This window comes from Carassius carassius, chromosome 32, assembly GCF_963082965.1.
Source record: "Carassius carassius chromosome 32, fCarCar2.1, whole genome shotgun sequence".
Lineage (NCBI taxonomy): Eukaryota > Metazoa > Chordata > Actinopteri > Cypriniformes > Cyprinidae > Carassius > Carassius carassius.
In genome coordinates this window covers 10,045,306-10,063,225 of record NC_081786.1, presented here as the reverse complement: position 1 = coordinate 10,063,225, position 17,920 = coordinate 10,045,306, and the positions used below count along the sequence as shown (strand labels likewise).

The 17,920-nt window shown below is 36.9% G+C and overlaps 1 protein-coding gene across 4 annotated transcripts; it reads right to left on the bottom strand.

Moving 5' to 3' along the window:
• Window positions 1-8: 8 nt before the first annotated feature.
• eno4 (enolase 4) lies at window positions 9-15,491 on the bottom strand. 4 transcript variants are annotated; one of them, XM_059520193.1, is made up of 14 exons: window positions 15,427-15,491; window positions 15,214-15,280; window positions 10,995-11,123; window positions 9,152-9,351; window positions 8,897-9,045; window positions 7,913-8,082; window positions 5,481-5,609; window positions 5,266-5,337; window positions 1,802-1,960; window positions 1,543-1,668; window positions 1,254-1,446; window positions 1,039-1,091; window positions 415-532; window positions 9-335 (listed from the first exon to the last, which is right to left on the bottom strand). In XM_059520193.1, the coding sequence occupies exons 2-14, from the start codon at window positions 15,229-15,231 to the stop codon at window positions 247-249; spliced, it is 1,605 nt and encodes a 534-aa protein (XP_059376176.1). In that variant the 5' UTR covers window positions 15,232-15,280; window positions 15,427-15,491; the 3' UTR covers window positions 9-246. The 4 variants fall into 4 exon arrangements, with proteins under 4 accessions (XP_059376176.1, XP_059376177.1, XP_059376174.1 ...); XM_059520194.1 differs by lacking the exon at window positions 15,427-15,491 and having other exon boundaries at window positions 15,214-15,292; XM_059520191.1 differs by lacking the exons at window positions 15,214-15,280; window positions 15,427-15,491 and adding an exon at window positions 11,364-11,887.
• Between the last annotated feature and the right edge of the window lie 2,429 nt (window positions 15,492-17,920).

The window sequence follows — 17,920 nt, the reverse complement described above, 5'->3', positions numbered from 1 at the left end:
GTGGGCTTTATATAAAAACAAGTTTATTTTTATTTAATGTTTTTAATGTATATACCCTCTATAAGCACCAAAGCATATCACATAGAAATATGGTACATGTGATGAGTCAGTTAGCATGTTTACAGTCTTGCACTAAAAATATATTTTGATGTAAACTGTAATTAATATGCATTTTGGTGTCATGCAGTCAGGTCAGACATCCCTACTGTGATAATGTCAGGCAGACAGACAGGAGATGAAGTCACATCAAGTAGAGATGGTCACAGAGTCACAGCCGCTTCCGGAGTTAAGTGTTTCAGAAAGATCTGACAGAGGCTGTTTTTTTTCTCTAGCACCTGAAAAACACAAAAGTACTATACATTGTTTTCTTAATATGCTACTAATGGTACTAGTCATTATGTGAGAGAACCATACCCAGGATCCCCTCCTGCTCCAGTTCCTCTTCTATCGCCAACAGACGATTGTATTTGTCCATTCGCTCTCCTCCTCTCAACCCACCCAGTTTGAGAAAGGACACGCCTGACCCTACAGCCTTTAAAACACATAAGGTGAGGTCCACAAGAAATAAACTGCCACTCAAAATCTAATTAAACCTGAAAGGTTTTTGGATTTAGAAAAATGTCACACAAATGAAAAGAAGAAATATTTAAGATTCTCCATTATAGGTCACTATGACATACGTGTTAATAATTATTATTTTTTTTGCACCTTTTCAAATATTCCTATTAACAATATAGTTTGTAATGAAAAAGTTTCTACTAAAATAGAAAAATTATTGCTCCGTTCTTTGGACTCAACAAACTTTGGACTTTGCAACCAATTTAGTTTACAGTATGATAAAATGTTATTTCATGGGCTGCATCAGTTGATTGGTATTTTCACTGGCACATATTCAGGAACTAAATAATCTGATTTCACTATTTATTTTTGTATTTTTATTAAAAGACTTGATCGTAGACTACATGCCACTGAGAAATTAACCCCCCCCCCCCCCCCCCCCCCCAAAAAAAAAGAAAAAATGAATTGTGGTCAACCCACCAGGTCAACAATTGATGCATCACCACTGCCTGCAGCCAGCATTGTCTCTGCATCTCAGTGTATAAAGGGAAGAGTTACATACTTACATACATACATTATATTTAGACTTGGAAGTTATGCTTTTACTGTCAAAAAGACTATGCCAGAACACACAGTGAGCTCCTAGATTTGAGTAAAGTACTCTTTCATCCTGTTTACTCATGTTAGGAGCCTACCTTTCTGCTCTGCTATGCTTCGTATAAGGTCAGAGATGGTCATATCACTGTGGTGCCTAATAATGACTCTGGTGACTCCAGGTGGGAGGGGTTTCACTTCACTCCAGCAAGGACAGAGATTGGATGCAGCATCTGCAATCAGGCAGCATGACTGACCAATCACTGAAGCCAGTCTCTCCCACTGATCTACATCCTAAACTCAGAGACACGCTGTCAGTTCAACCAGATGAGCTGCATGACACTTTATTCCAATAAACAGGGATTAAATACATGCTTTTTTTAATTTCACCTCTTTCCTGAAAGGATCAATGAGGAATGTGATAGCAGGATATTTATTAATCAGACCCTCGTACATGTCCACCAATTCATCATGGGATTTGTGACAGCCAGACATCACCTCATACTTCCCCCTTGACTAGAAGACCGCAAGAGAAACATTTAAAATGGTCACAGTATATCATTTAAACTTTCATTTTAAACATTTGCAGTACTTGTTTTGGGTGAATGTGAGAATAATAATGTCCCTGTTCTGTCTTCCCATCACTCACATAGTCCATCAGGCCGTGTGCTGCACAGTTTATAGCCAATTGCAGGTCTGAACCCAGAGGCAATGCCAGGTTAGCACATGCCTCTGTGATCAGATCAAGAGCCTGTTCGGGACGTTCAAACCCCACCTGTAATGCCCCATCTTCTGTTACACATATAGGCTGAGAAACAGAAAGAACGGGTAAGTGATAGAGGAATATCATATGTTATACACTAATATACTAGCAACATATGGCAAAATGTAAATGGTTCTGAAAAGATTTAGACCGTTTACTAGCTTGCTGCCATTACCTTAATTTTTATTTTAATTGTTTATATATTTCTTTACCATTCAAAAATTGGGGGCTTGTAAGATTTTTTTTAAATAGTTTCTTTTTTTGAAAGAAGTCTCTTGTACTTATGTAAAAATACAGTAAAAACAGTATTGTTGCGCAATATAACTATAATTTGAAATGACTGTTTTTAAATTATTTAAATATGCAATTTATTCCTGTGATGGAAGAGCGGAATTTTGAGCAATGTTTAGCCATTATTCCAGTCTTCAGTGTCACATGATATTTCAGAATGTCTAATAAGCTGATCTGGTGCTAAAGAAACTCGCAGAATATTGTGGCAAATGTTAATATATACAGGTCCTTCTCAAAAAATTAGCATATTGTGATAAAGTTCATTATTTTCCATAATGTAATGATAAAAATGTAACTTTCATATATTTTAGATTCATTGCACACCAACTGAAATATTTCAGGTCTTTTATTGTTGTAATACTGATGATTTTGGCATACAGCTCATGAAAACCCAAAAATCTCAAAAAATTAGCATATCATGAAAAGGTTCTCTAAACGAGCTATTAATCTGATCATCTGAATCAACTAATTAACTCTAAACACCTGCAAAAGATTCCTGAGGCTTTTAAAAACTCCCAGCCTGGTTCATTACTCAAAACCGCAATCATGGGTAAGACTGCCGACCTGACTGCTGTCCAGAAGGCCATCATTCCCCCCCTCAAGCAAGAGGGTAAGACACAGAAAGAAATTTCTGAACGAATAGGCTGTTCCCAGAGTGCTGTATCAAGGCACCTCAGTGGGGAGTCTGTGGGAAGGAAAAAGTGTGGCAAAAAACGCTGCACAACGAGAAGAGGTGACCGGACCCTGAGGAAGATTGTGGAGAAGGACCGATTCAAGACCTTGGGGGACCTGCGGAAGCAGTGGACTGAGTCTGGAGTAGAAACATCCAGAGCCACCATGCACAGGCGTGTGCAGGAAATGGGCTACAGAGAAGCAGCACTGGACTGTTGCTCAGTGGTCCAAAGTACTTTTTTCGGATGAAAGCAAATTTTGCATGTCATTCGGAAATCAAGGTGCCAGAGTCTGGAGGAAGACTGGGAGAAGGAAATGCCAAAATGCCTGAAGTCCAGTGTCAAGTACCCACAGTCAGTGATGGTCTGGGGTGCCATGTCAGCTGCTGGTGTTGGTCCACTGTGTTTTATCAAAGGCAGGGTCAATGCAGCTAGTTATCAGGAGATTTTGGAGCACTTCATGCTTCCATCTGCTGAAAAGCTTTATGGAGATGAAGATTTCGTTTTTCAGCACGACCTGGCACCTGCTCACAGTGACAAAACCACTGGTAAATGGTTTACTGACCATGGTATTACTGTGCTCAATTGGCCTGCCAACTCTCCTCACCTGAACCCCATAGAGAATCTGTGGGATATTGTGAAGAGAAAGTTGAGAGACGCAAGACCCAACACTCTGGATGAGCTTAAGGCCGCTATGGAAGCATCCTGGGCCTCCATAACACCTCAGCAGTGCCACAGGCTGATTCCCTCCATGCCACGCCGCATTGAAGCAGTCATTTCTGCAAAAGGATTCCCGACCAAGTATTGAGTGCATAACTGAACATAATTATTTGAAGGTTGACTTTCTTTGCATTAAAAACACTTTTCTTTTATTGGTCGGATGAAATATGCTAATTTTTTGAGATAGGAATTTTGGGTTTTCATGAGCTGTATGCCAAAATCATCAGTATTAAAACAATAAAAGACCTGAAATATTTCAGTTGGTGTGCAATGAATCTAAAATATATGAAAGTTTAATTTTTATCATTACATTATGGAAAATAATGAACTTTATCACAATATGCTAATTTTTTGAGAAGGACCTGTATATATATATATATATATATATATATATATATCATTTTCAGTCATTGATTTACACACATTTATCATTTTTCAATAATGTACTTTGTCAAAAACAAAAACCATGTATAGGCACTAAAGCATATTTCACAGGATTGTGATGCATGAGTCAGTTTACATGTTTAGAGCCTTAAACTCAAAATATATATTTTGATGTGAATTATAATTACTATCAATTGTAATGTAATGAAAATAGGTCAGAGCTATAACTGTATTGAGGCCTGTTTATTTTATTTAGAAGTGACTTCTTTCGAAAAAATTATTTATTAATTTTAATTGTAATTAATATGATCCATGTTGAGAACAGTTTAATATTTTTGTGAAAACTGATACATTATCTTCAGGATTCTTTGACGAATAAAGAGTTAAAAAGAACAGTATTTATTTGAAATAGAAATCTTTTGTAATATAAATTTCATCCAGTTTTGATTAATTTAATGCATCTGTACTGAATAAATATACAAACTTTTATTTTAATATAAAGTATTATTTTACAGACACCAGATTTCTGAATGGAAATGTAGCTTTTACCGTTTTAAATATAGCCAAAATGGGTGTCTAATTTGCATATCCCTGTGTAACAGCAGAAACAGTACATATACTTTTTATACTTTTTTTTTATGTCGGACATTTTTAAAAACCAAAGAGGGGCAGTAATCATGGCCAAACCCCTATCTCTGAAAAGTTCAGGATGTCCTCTTCTACAGGGTTTATCCACTGTATTTATGGTTTTAGAGAAGTTGATGAAAAGCAAATGACATTAATTGCTGGATCCCAAGAGGTTATACCAGACAATTGTATGTTTGTGTCTTCACTGGAAGATGATATCCCATTGATAAGGCAGAATTCAGTTCCACCTGTAAATCAAACTCATCTAAACAAGCTCAGATGAAAACCAGAGTATGTTAGAACTAAACCAAATTGGGCACCCCTACCCTATGTTATAAAGGTCTTTACCGAGGCTATAACATTAGTGCTCTGAGGTGCCCACAATGCACAGTGCACCAGTAATAGCCTCCCATCTAAACATAAATATATATTTATTGTGTGACATGCTGTTAAGTGGTTCAATCGCCATTCATAAGCCCTGCACGTGATTGAGGCCCGTTTATTTCATTCAGATGATGATGTGTGGATAATTACCCCATCAAAGCATCACAAAAATCCACACGTAATTTGTGTGCTGCTTTAAGCTTTTGTGTGAGCTGGAGCATAGAACGTTATGTCTCTTTGTCAAAGAGTCAAACCCTAGGAGAGCATCCTTACCCCAGCTTTATACGCAGATCCATTCAAAACTCTCTTCATTTCACACTGCAGCTCAAAGCCCATGCCAATGACCTGCAAGGCCAACACACACACACACTAAAGATAAGCGGCATGGACACTGGAGTGAGAGCAGTCAGCAAAGCATTAACACTTCTGTGCTGAACACAGCCTACTTTACTAAAAGAGTGTTTGTTTGTGTTTAAGTGTGTTTATACTTCTCTGACTCTTTGTGATGAGCTGGGCATGAGGATGACCTCCTCCAGCAGGTTGAGTTTACCCACAGAGTTCTTTCCACAGCTCAGAATTGTAATCATGGGCACAGGCAGGTGCATCTCACTCTGAGCCTAAAGCGGTTCACAGCAAATGAGGAAGAGGATAAAATATTTTTTCATTGGTATAGTGTTCAGAACATAAGTCATCTTCTATGATGCAGTTCTTCAAGTATGTAAGTTAATTTGATGATTAGCAGGCATGATGTATATCTGTGTATTTACATACACTTTAAAAGTTTGTTTCTTCATTGAAACAGATCTTTGAGAAGTTTAGCATTGCATCACGTGTTCATTTATGGATCTTCTGCAGTCAATGGGTGCCATCAGAATGAGATAAAAACATCCCAGTAATCCACATGTAGTCCACTCTTTTGAAGTAAAAAGCTGTGTGTTCATGAGAACTTGAATATGTTCACATATCTTTTCACTTTACAAGACATTAATTTATGGACTGGAGACTTCTGGATTATTGTGATGTTTTTATCAGCTGTTTGGACTCTCATTCTGATGGCACCCATTCACTGTAGAGGATACGTTGGTGAGCAAATAATGTAATGCTACATTTTTTCAAATCCCTTCCAATGAAGAAACAAAATAACCTTCATCTTGGATTGTTAATTTTCTTTTAATACTTTTTTTTTAACAAGGGCACATTCAGTTGATCAAAAGTGACAGTAGACATTTAGACATTTAGAATGTTACAACAAAATATATTTCAAATAGGTATTGTTCATTTGAATTTTTCTGTAAATCAAAGAATCCTGGAAAAACTGCAGAACAAATGAATGCATGTTTAAGCAGCACAACTTTCAACATTGATGATGATAATAACAATAAACGTTTCATGAGCACTAAATAAGCATATTAGAATGAAACTGAACGATCAAGACTAGAATAATTTGGCTTTGCTGTCACATGAACAAATTACATTTTAAAATAGAAAACAGTTATTTTAAATTGTAATATGTCACAACAGTACTGTTTTTACTCTATATTTGATTAAATATAGGTGCATCTCAACAAATTAGAATATGGTGACTTGCTAATCAACTCAAAACACCTGCAAAGGTTTCCTGAGCCTTCAAAATGGGCTCTCAGTTTGGTTCACTAGGCTACACAATCATGGGGAAGACTGCTGATCTGACAGGTGTCCAGAAGACAATCATTGACACCTTTCAAAAGGAGAGTAAGCCACAACACATTCATTCCCAAAGAAGCTGGCTGTTCACAGTGTGCTGTATCCAAGCATGTTAACAGAAAGTTGAGTGGAAGGAAAAAGTGTGGAAGAAAAAGATGCACAACCAACCGAGAGAACCGCCACATTAAGAGGATTGTCAAGCAAAATCGATTAAAGAATTTGAGTGAACTTCACAAGGAATGAGGCTGGGCCCAAGAAGCCACCATACACAGATCAAGAGCCACCACACACAGTTGTGTCAAGGAACTTGCTGAACCACAGACAACGTCAGAGTCATCATACCTGGGCTAATGAGAAGACTTGTATTTCATTTGGAAACCAAGGTCCTAGAGTCTGGATGAAGGGTGGAGAAGATCATAGCCCAAGTTGATAGATGTCCAGTGTGAAGTTTTCACAGTCTGTGATGATTTGGGTTGCCATGTCATCTGCTGGTGTTGGTCCATTGTGTTTTTTTGAAAACCAAAGTCACTGTACCCGTTTAACAAGCACTTCATGCTTCCTTCTGCTGACCAGCTTTTTGAAGATGCTGATTTCATTTTCCAGCAGGATTCCCAACGCTACCAAAAGCACCAAAAGTTGGTTAAATGACCATGGTGTTGGTGTGCTTGACTGGCCAGCAAACTCACCAGAATAGAGAATCTATGGGCTATTGTCAAGATGAAAATGAGAAACAAGAGACCAAAAAATGCAGATGAGCTGAAGGCCACTGTCAAAGAAACCTGGGCTTCCATACCACCTCAGCAGTGCCACAAACTGATCACCTCCACGCCACGCTGAATTGAGGCAGTAATTTAAGCAAAAGGAGCCCCTACCAAGTATTGAGTACATGTACAGTAAATGAACATACTTTTCAGAAGGCCAACAATTCACTAAAAATGTTTTTTTTTTATTTGTCTTCTGAAGTATTCTAATATGTTGAGATAGTGAATTGATGGGTTTTTGTTAAATGTGAACCAAAATCATCAAAATGAAAACAATCAAAGATTTAAACTACTTTAGTCTGTGTACATTGAATTTATTTAATACACAAGTTTCACAATTTGAGTTGAATTACTGAAATAAATTAACTTTTCCATGACATTCTAATTTATTGAGATGCACCTGTAAATGCAGCCTTTGTGATCACAAAAGTGAGCATAAAATCTTACCAAACACCAATTTATGAACAGTAGTGTACCTGCGGGACTCTGACTGATGTGATATGTCGATATAAGGGTTCTCCTAAAAGTATGGCAGCAGTTTTTGCCACAGCCAAAGAAACCACACCCACTGCCGTAGCCCCTGGCAGCTGTGGCAAAGGGGTTTCTGCAGGAGGGAGGAGCTTCTCTGTGCTATTTCCTTTTTTCCCTGAATACAAAAACAGTGATGGTAGAAAGAAGTGCAGGGGATGGAGAGGTCATTGAAGGATCTGCAGTTTAAAGTGCACTGTATTATCTTATATCACTTGAATCTTAAAGGAAAGCTAAAGAATCAAAGTTTTCCATTCCTGATTATTTCTCTAGCAAAAATGTCCAATAATGGTGGGGTTACAGAGATTAAGTGAGAAGTATTTATCTGACACCACAAGAGAAGGCCCACTCCATGTTATATAAAACAGCTTTTTCTAAGCCACTGATATGACTGAAGGTCATCATTTGAAACTGATTTTTCCAAAGTACTATTCAATTCTGTAGGGGTAAAAGGTTTTTAAAAGTAGAAAAGGTTACCTAGGGCACCTTTAAATCTGCACACCTTTGATTTCTCTAAGATTTCAAGAAAGGCTGGATTCAATGAAAAGGTGAAAACAGAGTCACTGTCACAAAGAATCATACACATGTGTTTCAGTACAAGCTGCTAATGTATCTGAGAGCAGCTCCCAGTAGGCTTTCTATGAAACAGAGAAGCGTGGAGTCCTTCAGACTGCTTTTACAACAGCTCTCAGATCAGTGAGATGACAGGAGATTGGCTGGAATCCTGTTTTTGAATCCCACAGGGTTTTTTTTTGACTTGCTGCACTAAGATGGGTTGTTGTCCTCCTGTGGCATCCTCACTTAACCTGACGCTGATCCCTCTACTATTCTGATGTATTTATTGTGTGACCTCAAATAATATGTAACATCAGTGATGTTTTACTGTGCAGCTAAATACCCTTTAAAAATTGTGAAATTTTAAGCTCCTTTACCTTTATCACTTCCTTTCTTGTCTTTGGTAGGTGCAGGAATGGGAGTGGCCTGGGGCGGAGCTTCAGATACTGATTCAATCCTCAGCTCATCCTCCTTATCTATGTTAAGACTGTCCTTGTGCTCCAGGTAACGTGCCATGAAGAAATCACTGCAGGCAAAAAGACACAACCTCAGTCATGCCTGTGTGTTTTAAAGCATGGTTATCATAGCAACCTTCATGTTCTTTGAGTGAGGCTTGTGTTTTTTGTGATCACCTGAGTAGTTTGTCTACACTGGTTTGATCAATGGGGTTGAAGCCTTGCAGCATTGGACTGAGATGCTCTCTGATCCACTTTAGAGCCGCTGTGATATACAGACGTTGCTGGTTGCTGTTAGAAAATGCCTCCCCTGACTCTGCCACACTATCCTCCTCCAGACCATCTCTAGGGCCACTCATCACTGCACTGCACACCACCTGTGATTTACACAAAAAGCCATTAAAAATCTGCCATCATAATGAATTCTTCTGTATTGTATTTGGAAAATCTGATATATTTATTCAATTCTTTTTGTAGGCTTGTTCAATTATTGTTCAGATTTAATTCATTTTAATCCGCTGACTAAAGTATTTGAAATAAAATATGCACTTATTATTTTAATATTTTTATACTGTTATAGTATGTATTAATATTTTGAATTAGCTTTTTTATGTTCAGTTTTTTTTTATTTACATTTAAAGTTTTTGTGATGTGCTTTTGACTTTCATTACTTTTTTTAATATTTCTGTATAATTTTTATTCAGTTTTAGATAATTTAGTAATTTTAGTCATTTAACTTAAACCTATTTCAGGTAGTTACCAAGGCAAAATGTATCATTTTCATTTTTGGTTTTTAATGTTATTTATTTCTTTATTTGTTTGTTTGTTCAATTATTATTATTATTATTATTATTAGTTTTACTTTTTTAATTACCAAAAAATATATATTTTAAAACAGTTTTACATTTACTAAAACTATTTTTTTAAACTTTATTTATGATTAGAAAATAAAAAAGAAGTAAAATCATTTCCAGGGGCCAAATATTGCAATGGAATATAATAAAAACACATATTTGCACGCGCACACACACACACACACACAAACACACACACACACTGCATGAAATTTCATCTTAAGCTTTTTAAAAAGTATATATAGCTGTTTCTTCTAAAATGAATGAATCAAGAGGCTCATGGTCGGGAATATAAGCCATTTCAAAATTCAAAACTGAAAAGACCAAGGTCTGAATATAACAATCTGTACATGAACTGTTGGCCCTGGCGAGGCTGTGTGCTGGAGTTCAACACTTGATCTTTGTGTTTCAATGTCAAAATGTGTGGATATCACATTGAAAAAAATGCATTTATTGCACCATAAGGGGAGCAGCAAATATTCTCTGCAAAGATGAATGTGTTTATGTTGGACTAACCCTTAAGCAAGGATCTAATATCCAAAGGTTCTTCTGAAAAGTGTGACATTAGGTTCCAGCACTAATACGAATCTCAGCTCCCCCAGCTCATGCCTACAGTCGGTCTGTTCCCTGTCCCAATGTATTACTGTCATAATTTCTAAATGTGCCAAACTAAAACAGCAGCACTCAACTGCAATATGGCCACCATCCCAGCAGGCATTATGCTTACTTAGCAAACATAAACAGAGTGATAGAGAGAAGGCAAAACAGATGGAGAATGAGAGTCAGAGAGTGATCTGATGCTCATGAGTCACGTGCGTCACACTACAAACATACACACGATCCTACTCTAATTGTTCTGTGTTGTCTGTGTGTGATTGTGTATGTGTATGTGGACATCCTGTGACCTAAATTCACCATGTCACTACAAATTTCTCCTGCAAACTGTCCAGCATGGTGCAAATGGCACAAGGTGAAAGGTTACAGGGCGACCAGCTTCCAGTTGCTCATAACCATCAAAACAGAGACACTTAGATCTGATATCCACCTTGCTGCCTACAAAAATCAACATTAATTTCATTATTTTAGGCCTACTTACAGTACACCTAAATGGAAAAAATTAATAGCTGTTCTGAAATGTAGGAAACGTGGATAATTTCAGAATATACCTTTTCCTCATTTCTGATGATGCAGTAGACTTGGGTCTGAACTGCTGTCAGTCCTTTTCCGTCAAACACCTCTCTTCCGATGATTTTGCTAATCACAGGAGTATAGGAGAGCCTGGAAAAATAGTTTGCCTGAAAAAGAGCAGCAGGCAGTTATTGATTTCAGTTCATTATGTTGGTCTGTAATTATTGGCATCTGACCTATATGAATAGGCTACTGGCTTCATTCTGGTGAAATAACATGTAACGTTAATGTTAAACCGGATAAGACGCGATGGAAGGATTATTATTTATAATGTTAAAGCAGGTGTAATTATAGTTATAATATAAAGTGTTTACAGCTTTATTATATCAAAAGGGTATGTTTGTTACCAGATAACCATAGATATCATCCGGCTTCTGCCAAAACATCTCGTTCAGGACGTTTTCTATCTTCTGCGGGACCCCGTTGGACCTGTAATACTCTGCGGCTTTGTTCTTCAAGTCATAAAACTCCTGGTCCTCTTTTGATACTTTGCTATGGCTCAAGAATGCTTTATATGACATGTTTGTTTGGTTTATGGTAGAGCTTCCACATTTGTTTACAGTCCTCCGCTGTCATGTGAGCGTCCTGGCAGGCTATGTTGATGATCTGCGGTTGCTCGGCAACTTTAGACGAAACACCGCGAGAATTGAGTCTGCGTTTCTCTTTCACAGCGCATTTAATTGGAACAAGTTCAATATCTATTTTGTGGCCTTCATAAATCTAACAGGACTCTTCAATCATCTTTACGTAAAACGCGGAATATTTCGGGACCTCTTGTTCCTTTGACAAGCCTTAAATAATTTAATAATAATTCTGATTACGTATTGTCAGATTTAGTCTATTTAAGAAGAAAAAACTAACTTTACACACACTCGCAAATGTACCGAAAATTGAGTAAAGAAATAGTACGTTGCATTTACAGTTAATATAGACTGAAATAGTTTTAGCTATAAAAGCCTGTGTAGTGTATTTTTAAAAAAGATATTTCATAAAAAAACACGATCCAACATATTTTAGCATGTTGATCAATATATTTGGCCGCCTTATGATTTGGTTCTCGGTTTCAGGTTGTTAGTTAAGAGCTTTATGGACCAGTGGATTTAACACTTTCTGACGCTAATCTTACACTCGCTGCCCATGTGATATCTGATCATGGCAATGCAAGGATTTTCAGTTTTCGAGAAAACCTCCGTTTTTTTTAAGGTGAAAATGTTGTCAGAAGTACAGATAGGCCTAGCTATACAACAGTTATGTTACGTTTCTGTAAAGTAGACGGAAGTTCACGAAACACCTGAATTGTTGTAGCATAGGCCTACATGTTAAATAAATAAATAAAAATTAAACGAACAATGCTGTAGGGTAATGTAGGCTAAATAATCCGAGAAACATCGCTGCGGTCATATCATTTTCGTTCTGGGTAAACAAAATTATATTCATCCACTTAATGAAGAAAATACATTTGGTCAACCAGCCTATTTTAAAAATAGAAAAAAAACTAATAACAATAACTATAATTTTAATATGAGTATTATTTGTCGATAATAATAATAGGCCTAATAATGTAGTCTGTTATTTAGGCTATTATTATTTGTAGAAATGCTATAAAGTGTGGATCTCCGCGGTTGCTGCTGCGTAACCCACTAAGACTGTTATAATAATGCATTAGGCCTAAATATTAAATTTTACTATTACTATTTACTATTTTACTATTAAACTATTGCATGAATCCACATTAATTATCCTGCTAAGTGCCCAAGTGCAAGAGTTGTTGGCATTAAAGGGAATTTGTTTGCCTGTCTGGATAGAAAGAATAGGCCGGAAGTGCGCCAATGACCATTCTAATATTAACCGAGGCTTTCATTTTATATAAAAGTCAATCTGTGTCAACAATCTGCTTTACAGTCTGTTAAAATTGGTATTAATGGCAAGTTATTGTGTTTATTTATTTTCAATCCCTTAAATCTAAAAAAAAAAAAAAAAAAAAAAACGTAGGCCCTATGAGAAGTCCTGATGAAACTGAAGTTAAGGTATTTTAAAATAGTTCAGATTATTTAAATGTTTTGGAACATTTTTGTAAATTACATATTTTGTTCACAGTATGAGAGTAAGCCGAAATGGAAATAAACATTTGTTTTAGCTCATTTTCAAAGTTTACTCTGTGATGTTCATGGAACTAAAGCTTTTAGCTAATTCTCTTTATAGTTGCGCAGTTTTGCAAAGTCCAACAGCCTTTTAGTTTTAAAAATAGGCCTACTATTTTATTTTTTTAATGTATAATTTAATTCAAATTTCATACACTTTTTTCCAAATTTATATATTAATAGTTTCGAACGTGACATTTAGCTGTGGGTGCTTGGGCTCTTTAAAACGATTTAAACATTTTCCGTGCATTGCAAATGATTAGGCTAATTTTGGAATGTTTTGATTTAAGAGTTCAAAGAGTGTTTTATTAAAAATACATTTCCCAGCACACACAGGTTATCAGATCTTTTTCCCCCGCTGTTGACTGTTTTAGTTAGCAGTTAATTTTTTTCTGTGCTCATTGACGTAGTATTAATAAACCGTGTTCTGCCGTTTACTTTCTTTATCCCATTTTAAATATAATTAAATCCAGGGTGAGTCGAATAACTGATTAAACAAGAGTGTCAGTGGCAGGAGTGTCAGTGGCATGTCATCCAGACCGTTTTTTTTAGCATATAGGGCTATAGCTTATATGTTACGAGCAAACGTGAGAATTAATTTACATTATTTGTAGCTATTTATTTATTTATTTATTTATTTATTTATTCACTCATTCATTCGTTCATTCATTCATTTTACGTTAGAAAATTTTCTCCCAGGTTTATAAACTAGTATTCGTTTCCAAATACATTATTTTATGTTCTGTAAATTTAACTTGTGTTGCTGTTAGCTCAGTAAGCCAAAGGTCGACCTTGTCCAGATGAACGAGGGGAAACGACTAGTTTATGGTTTTTATTTTTTTCCTGTAGCCTAAATGCATTAAGCTCTAGTACTCTTTTAGGTTTGGTTATTTAAAGAGATTGTAGGCGGAAATTAACGACATCTTAACATAATCTTACTGTTAAACTACACTGAGAGTAGGCTATTATTTGCATGGAACAAACTGGAAATTAAACAATCCGTTTCTCCCTTTTCAAAACGCCTGTGCGACTGTATGTCACGCGCTTCTGCTCGCGACTAAACTTTGGTTCACGCGGAGGTCAGTCGCTCCAGGACAGGAAGTCATCGAGAGGGCACCAGCGTCACTGACGTCACGGACTAGAGCACGTTTCATTGGCTTTTTGCTGCGCTTGGTTGGGTCGTGCAGATGGGGCAGAGACACAAACATTATCTGACACAACAAAATAAGCTTGCTTAAACATGAACCGAGCCACCATCGCATTTCCGCATGGAACAAAAGCAGAGTATGAGTTTAGAAGAACAGGATATTGCATTTAGATTTTTCAGCGTTTCGCTAGGCTACAGAGCATTGCAAGGGGAAACACAGTAAACATTCACACAGAAATCATTTAGGATTCAGTCCAGTGACGTGGTTAAGTTGCGTTACGTGGTTAAGTTGCGTTCTCTAATGCAGTGCACACGGGAATGCGTCACATCGATGATGAACAAGTGGGGAAACACTTGCTCTTTAGCTCGTGGATCGTGACATAGGCGTAGGTAAACTTCACTCAGCATTAAGTTTAACAAAAAAAAATGATGTGGTCCTTGGAACATCGTGTTCAAATACATTTCTTGATCTAAAATCAATTTAATCAGTTACCTGAGCATATATGTATCCATTGGACTGTGCGGTCACCTCTCGAGTTCAAGTGAATATCCCTGTATGTTACTGTCGCCACCAGCCGGCCGCGTCTGCGCACTCGCAAATTCATTCTACACCGGCTTTCTGTTCTCAAAATATTTATTCTTTTCATATATAATCCCGTCTAAGAGAACAAACATAGGCTGTTGGTTAAATTGTGGTTAATTACCAAACACTAGAGAAAAAGAAAATATTTATTTAATTGCCGTTGCAGTGATTTATTAGATTTACAGCGTACTAGGTAGCATTATGTTATATATAAAATTCCTTATTAACAATTTGACTGTCAAGCAAAACATAAGACTATAAATAGGCTATGTAAATCAATATTTACTCAGCTACTTTTATTTTATTAAGAATGTTTATTGACTTACATTTCGGAGAGGATACATCCATAGACACTTCCTTTAGGCCTTTAGGACAACCCGAACGTACAGTAACCTGTGTGATAGACAACCCAACCCCATATTTCCAGCTCTACTTACTGCATAAGAGTGTCATTAAAAACACAAGAGGCATTAGTAAGCAACTGAAGAGAATCGTTATACCCTGCTTAACTGTGTCTAAAACACCCTGTTTAAACAGACCTGTGCCTGTCTTGGGGCGACCATTGGGCCCTGTGAAGGAGTCCAGGCTTTTCAAGAGTGTTAAGGCTGTATAAATCCACATTGTCAAGACATGTGACTGCCAGTATGACAGACACTCCCAGATAGATTTGTTGTCTGTTTTGTTCTTCCTCGCAGAACTTCTTGGAGCCTCAAGCAATGTTATCACATCTGTGTTATGTTCTAGCAAGTAAATTGAATGTTTTATGAATATTTATTCATGTCAGATACAGGCCAACCATTTCGAGCTTAGACACTTGTTGCTTTGTTATTCCTTAGGCTAAGGCTAATTGCGTTTTTGTCGTGCCGTCATAATACATTGTGACCTCATACAAGGCATGCATCATGTGGATCATAACAAACACAGTAAATAATGCACTTTACGCCACGACCAGAGCTTTCATCAAAAGCTAGATTTGCATTCAAACGTTTTAATTGCTTAACTAATGTTAAACAGCTTGCCAAGGGTCCCGCTGGGTCACGGGGTAAAAGGGCCATTTCTACCTAATTAGCGCGTCTTGTCCCATCCTTAAGCCAGATGCATCGCCTGATGCCCTGATTAATGCTTTCAGAGCCGAGCACTTGCCCGGTCATGTTTTCAAACTTTGCCAGGTGTCATCTGAATGAACACCAATAGCTTTTTTCCCCCAGTTTGTTTCATCCTGAATTTCTACGACCAAGAGGACTCAGTGCGCAATTCCTTGCCATTCACTATAGATTTTGTTTATAACTTCAGAATTGCGCTTGTTTTGATTTGGTAATGCAGACCTACGCAAAGCTATGTTTTACTGATAACTTTTTAATATATATATATATAAAAGTTATCAGTAAAACATAGCTTTGCGTTATCAGTAAAACATAGCTTTGCGTAGGCTATGTCTGTATATATATATATATTTGTCTGTAACTCAGTGTTATATTCAAACGTAAAAAAGTTCCTGACTAAAAAATAAAAGATTTGGCTATATTTATTACAGCTCGTACTAAAATAATTTTATTTGAAGAAAATTGTGATTTTTATTTTATTTGTATGCACGCAATAGATAAGTTATAAATATTTTACAAGACTACAGTATGAATTAATATGCAAATCTCAATAACATATGATCTGTTCCGAAACATCACCCGTGACTATATGAATTGTTTAAAAATCCCATATTACTACTTTTAAAAATGTAGAGTATTTTAGTTTGGTTAAATATTGTGTAGCCTAGAATGCCGTTCATGCAGTGAACATTCGGTGATAAATGAATACGGTTTCAAACAGACGAAAAATAACTTATTTTGTTGGTATGTATAAAAAGTGATTACAGACTTTATTTTAAAATAACTTACTCTTCAGATTAAGACTGAGTTCTTGCCTTAAAGTCACTCTCGTAAGCCCACTAAAGAGTGTTCACGGACAGGTCGCGCGCATTGCTCTGATACCTGGGCCAAGAGAGAGAGAGACAGTTTTGTTGAATTATTCGATTCTGTATTTGCCTGCTGCCATCTGCCAAATTCATAAGTAAGATCCAACCCTTGACCTTCGCATGTACCCGTATGTGTATGCATTTTCTTCATGCATACACATACGGAAAATAAGACAAGTGTTATTTAACCCTGCCGTGTGCACAATGAAGGCTGAGGACAAAAAGAAGCACTGAAAGATGTAGGCTAGGCTACACGCAGAAATAGTCATTTACAGAATCCGTCAAAGCATCTCTATTGCGTTGTGTTTTTTTTTAACTAAGAGTTAACTGGGAAGTGTATATATAGGCTAGTTTAGCCTAATAAAGATATAGGCTATATAAACCGTCTTCACGACAACAAAGTAGGCTAAGTATGAACTGGCCTACAAATTCAACAATTTCTCGTCTTTTGTTTCTTTCTTAAAATCGATAAGAAATGTAGGCTGCAAATTTAGCGTAGAACTTTACATGTCATCAAGCAGGTGTCAAGCAAATAACATTAAGCTGTTAATGGCTGACAATTTAAGGTTCGGCCTAATAGTGAAATGTTTATGAAATTAATAAGCGAGGAATGATTACTCCATTATTATATTATTGCACTTAAACTGCTCAGTCTATTAGCCATTTAGTTGTATTTTAACTCTTATGCACAGATTCTAATCCACAGAGCCAACGTCTCCTATTGTTACCAGTAATGTAAAGTAAAAATGTCTCTTTCACACCATCCACAAGTAAATAACCGGACTTCAAACTGCAAACTGAGCGTGGCGCTAGTTACTGGCCACGCATTTTGCGTAACGCTGCGCAAATCATTGATTGGACCAAAGAAGCTCCGACATATTGTGTGTTCAAGGGATTATGTGGTGTGATACCGATGGCATTGGTCGAAGCAAACATAAACAGTGAATAACAGTTGTGTTTGCAGTAAGAATATTGATTAAACATCTCTTTGCGCACGACAGGGGCGCAACAATGGTAGCCAGCCAATCGATTGCGAGAACTCTGTGAGAGAGCGATGTTCAGCC